Raw genomic sequence first — 5,021 nt, 5'->3', positions numbered from 1 at the left:
ACACTCCCACACACACACACACACACACACACACACACTCACACACTCACACACACACACACACACACGTACACACACAAAAACACAGACAGACACACACACACACATTTTGATGATTTACATTGGTGATGGATGATGATGATGATGATGATGAGGAGGAGGAGGAGGAGGAGGAGGATTAATATTGATGGTAGTTTAGTTTTTTGTTCGGTACCCAAGCTAGACCCATTTGTGAAGTACAGTGGAAGCAATTTGGGGAGATCTCGACACAAGAAGGCCACAAGTTGTACTTCAGTGGAGAAGAGGACAAGCATAAGAATGGCGTAGGATTTTTTTATTCACAAAGACATCGTGAATACCATCATGGGTTGCCGCACTATTTCTAGCCGGCTTATTACCATCCGCCTTAGAGCAGTCCCATTCAACATCACTATCATTCAGGCGTATGCCCCGACGTCAGACTATGATGAACAGGCTGTGAAGGGCTCCTACGACCTGATACAAGAAGTGATAGACCAGACCCCTAAAAAATACATCATCGTTGTACAAGATGACTGGAATGCAAAAGTAGAAAAGGATGCATGCAAGAACTGGAAAGGAACGTGTGGACAATACTGCAACTCAGAGTCAAACGAAAGAGGTCTAAGGCTCCTGGAATTTGCCAGCTATAATAACCTAGTGCTGACAAACACGTTTAGCCAACACACAGCATCACGGAGATGGACATGGCACAGTCCAAGTGGAGAACATCACAACCAGATTGACTACATCATGGTGAAAAAGCGCTTCCAGTCCAGTAGTGTCAAAATTGGGAAAACACGAACATTCCCAGGAGCAGACGTTGGAAGCGACCACGACCTTGTGATGATGACCTTTCACCTCCTCCTGAATAGGGTTAAAAAGCAAGGAAACACAAGGATGAAGTTTGATGTCGAAAAACTAAAGGACCCAGAAGTAGCTGCAGCCTTCCAAGCCATGATAGGAGGAAAGTGTGCACCACTCACTGTCATTGATGCTGGTAACAACAATGACACAGACATGGACACGTGGATCAACACCTTCAATACAGCTGTGACTGAAACAACCAGTCAGATCCTCGGAAAACACCGACGAGTCAATAAGCCCAGGATCACAACTGACGTCCTTAACCTGTGTGACAAAAGGAGAAAACTAAAAGAGAAAAAGAAACAACCAGATGGTGCGAAGGAGTACAGAGCAGTCAGCCAAAAATGTTTTTTTTAAGTATGAAAAGGGCAAAAGAAAATTGAATCGAGGGACAATGCCAAATACTTGAAACTTGATGGCAGCCTGAGGACAAACAACAGCAAAAAAGCGTACCAATTAGTAAAGGACCTGACGTGCACTAAAGAAGGGCGCACCACCACCATTCAAGACAAACAAGGAAAATGCCTGACAGAGGAACAAGACATTTATAAAAGATGGACAGAACACTGCTCAGAATTGTACAACTACAAAGCCACGGGAAACCCTGAGATACTAAACAACATCGATAACCACCCAATCCTTAGAGAAGAAGTTGAAGCAGCAGTTAAAGCACTGAAGAAAGGAAAATCAGCAGGAGTGGATAACATCCCAGGAGAATTAATACAGGCAGGGGGAAAGGACATGATACGCGCTCGACTGCCATCTGCAACAAGATCTGGCAGACAGGAAAGTGGCCAACACCATGGACACAATCACTAGTGATTACACTCCCCAAGAAAGGTAACCTGCAACTATGTCAGAACTACCGCACCATCAGTCTAATAAGCCAGCCCAGTAAGTTTATGTTGAAGAGAATGCTGAACAGATTTAAACCACAGGCAGAAAAGATCTTTGCCGAAGAGCAGGCAGGCTTTAGAGCAGGGCGGAGCACAAAAGAGCAGATCTTCAACCTCAGGATACTGTGTGAGAAGTACCTCCAACACCAACAAAACCTATACCATATCTTCGTGGATTTTAAAAAGGCCTTCGACAGGGTCTGGCATGCAGCCTTAAGGGCAACCGTGAGGAAATATAACATAGACGCAAACCTGCTCAACGTCATACAACAACTATATGACAAGGTCTCCAGCGCAGTCTACCGTAACGGCAGCATGGGGGATTGGTTCAGGACAACGGTCGGGGTGAGGCAAGGCTGTTTGCTCTCCCTCGCTCTCTTCAACATCTTACTAGAACAAATCATGACTGACACTCTGGAAGGACAACATTACAGAGTGGACAGAAAAGACGATGGGTGACAATCTGTGGAAAGCAGAGGACAAAAATAGATGGTGAGAGCTGGTTTTCAGATGCAATGATGCCCCCACCGGTTGCCCCAATCACAGGAAAGAAGAAGAAGAAGAAGAAGAAGAAGAAGAAGAAGAAGAAGAAGAAGAAGAACGCCTAGGTCTTCATGGATGTTGAAGCTCAGTTCAATTTTATTTTAAGTTTAAGTTTTCTTTTTGTTTGCTGTTGTTGTTTAATCATATAACATACACGCATACACAATACTGCACCTGCTGATCGATTACTTAAACGTGGGCTGCAAATGAATAGAGCGACATAATATGAGTTATTGTTTGTTTTTCCACGGTTGGGAGGGGGGCGGAGGAAGACAAAGTGAGTAATTGAGTTTGTTAAGAAAAAGGACAATTTCATACTTACAAAAAGGATTGATTTTATGTAATGTTGTCTACACTCGTCTTCTACTGATGTAAAGCCTAGGTCTTCGTAGAGTATGAAAGGGGTTAAGACTGAGTTAATTATTTGATATATTGATTCGCTATTGTCTCAAAATGAGCAATTAATTCTATCCTGGGATACTGTAAATCACTCATTTATCCTGGGCGCACACCCAAACAGCATTGTTTAATATAGGGTACAAATAATTATATACTGACGACATTTTAAAATGCAACACTAGTCGGTTTATCTTAAACGTTCACAATATTTTCTATAATAGGCGTTGATTGGCAATGGTGCTTGGCTACACAACACCCCATCTTCCATGAACCCCTGCTGCTGCTGTTGCACAATATGCTGTTTGGCATCGGTTCCGTAAATTCGACAGAAAACTACGCCAATCTTATCGGAGGGTGGTTACGCCTGGTAAGCTACTTTAAATTATCTAATCCCAGCAACATTGACAGTTGTCCTTTTCTGTTTAGCCAGCCATGAAGGGGTGCTAGAGTTGCAACTAAATTTCTAGCTGCTTCTCAGTCACATTCCTGATTCCAGAGGGCCGATACGAGCGCCTTGTTGTAGTCAGCGGTGCTAAATCTAGACATTATACTGTTTGAGCGACGCACAGCAAAAGATTGTTTTTAATTGTTTTGTTTTTTGTTTTTGTTTTAACAAGTGATCTTCAAGTCCATTGCATTCATTTTTTCGGAATTTTCCTCACCCATATGGCCACACCGTGTAAAAGGCCCTATTTGCATTATTTGGAGATTATCTGGCTTATTTAAAGGTAGTACAATCACAAAAATCCCTATGAGTACATTTTAGCGATAGGCAAATGACATAAAAAAGAACTCAACATCAAAAGACTTTGCAGAGTATCATTAATCTGTGATTGAAAAGTATTGCTGTGCACCGACTGGCCCTTTATTCCTCTCCGGAATGGCGGCGCGCCCCTCAAGTCTGACGCTCGTGACGTCACAGCTAAGACCTCTAGTTCTATTTATAACCTCCTTGAATGCGCACAAAGTTTTGTCAAATATGTCCCTGTTCTACCGCATGTAATTAAATGTGACGGCGACTAGCACCGTACATAATGTACATCTGAGTTAAATGCGTCTCTGGAGACAAAATGTCTGGCATAAAGTCATGTACCCCACGGTGTTCACGTTTATCTGAATTCCAAAGTTTCATCTTTTTTAAAAGGATGTCCGCGTGGAATATATTGTTGAGAATTTTGAAGTGTAATAATATAAATCTACCTTCCTTGGTTTTTTCTGCAGCTACTGGAAATAGATTTGTTATCTTCAGCTTATATTTCCTTAACCAAAAGGCCCGCTATGTAAGCCGGACAGCTATCGCACACTTGCTGACAGAAATTCTGACGGCACCAAGGTTCTTCACCCTGCACATGAAACATGGCTCATGCATCATGTACAAGCTAGCAATTCCATTCACAATGATGGATCACGCATAAACCTATGGATGAAACAAGACCGTGGACGATCTCACGGAGGGACTTGAGCAGTGCGTGTCGTCCAAGGCCGACGTGGCACAAATTTTATGGTGACATTCGCTGTGAGTGGTGTTGGTGGCCTCATACCACGAACCCTGGAGGAGGAATGACAGGTGGCCTACGGTTGATGCATCTTCCACCTTGAATAACCCATCTGCACATGGTCAAGCAGCTAAACTGCAATTGCCTCCAAAATTTTGGTCTCCGGTTTCTGCGTCCTTACTCTCCATTTTGAGGTATATTCTGCGAAAATGCATTTTGGTTTTTATAGAAGGCACAAACAAAAGAAAGACCGGCCGAAGTTTGCCACCAGATCCTGAATCAGCCCTGCGTTGAAGGAACGACAACCTTAACTTAAATTGTGGAAGATGTAGTTGAATTGGTCACTGCTCCAATTATGCAAGCTGGTTTTAAGGGAATGCAAGCGTATTTAATTTCGCCTACCTGTTTTGGAAAACAAGACATGTACATGTAATTTCAAGTTTTCTTACATTTCACGTGCTTGGGGACGTATGAGAGTTCACATACTTTGGGACGTATGAGAAGTGGGGTATTTGTTTGTAACTGTTATTTGCACCAGCAAAGCAATGAGGAACCTGCTGTCTGATGTTAATAAATATTTTCTTTTCATGTATTCAATCGCTTAAAATCATTTCAAGTAAGTGCCCCCACTAAAGGAGGAGGAGGAATAGAGTTGTTGTTGATTGGAAAGGTTTTACAGCATTGTTATATTTGTACTTGCAGTGTCACAAATTTGTTTCTGCGCTTATTCACGTTTGAAATGGCAGTGTTCACATTTATTGAACGCACCACATGCAAGGTTGCCCTTTCTACGCTCATAATA

At 42.6% G+C, this 5,021-nt stretch overlaps 1 protein-coding gene across 1 annotated transcript; it reads left to right on the top strand.

Annotated features, from left to right (window-relative positions):
• The first annotated feature begins 363 nt into the window (after window positions 1–363).
• Window positions 364–4,138, top strand: LOC106012332. The gene is made up of 3 exons (XM_013084977.1): window positions 364–1,218; window positions 1,746–1,908; window positions 3,945–4,138. The coding sequence occupies exons 1-3, from the start codon at window positions 364–366 to the stop codon at window positions 4,136–4,138; spliced, it is 1,212 nt and encodes a 403-aa protein (XP_012940431.1).
• Window positions 4,139–5,021: the final 883 nt, after the last annotated feature.

Source organism: Aplysia californica, unplaced genomic scaffold (assembly GCF_000002075.1).
Source record: "Aplysia californica isolate F4 #8 unplaced genomic scaffold, AplCal3.0 scaffold00332, whole genome shotgun sequence".
Taxonomy (NCBI): domain Eukaryota; kingdom Metazoa; phylum Mollusca; class Gastropoda; order Aplysiida; family Aplysiidae; genus Aplysia; species Aplysia californica.
The sequence above is the reverse complement of the archived record's forward strand: the minus strand, read 5'-3'. Positions and strand labels throughout refer to the sequence as shown.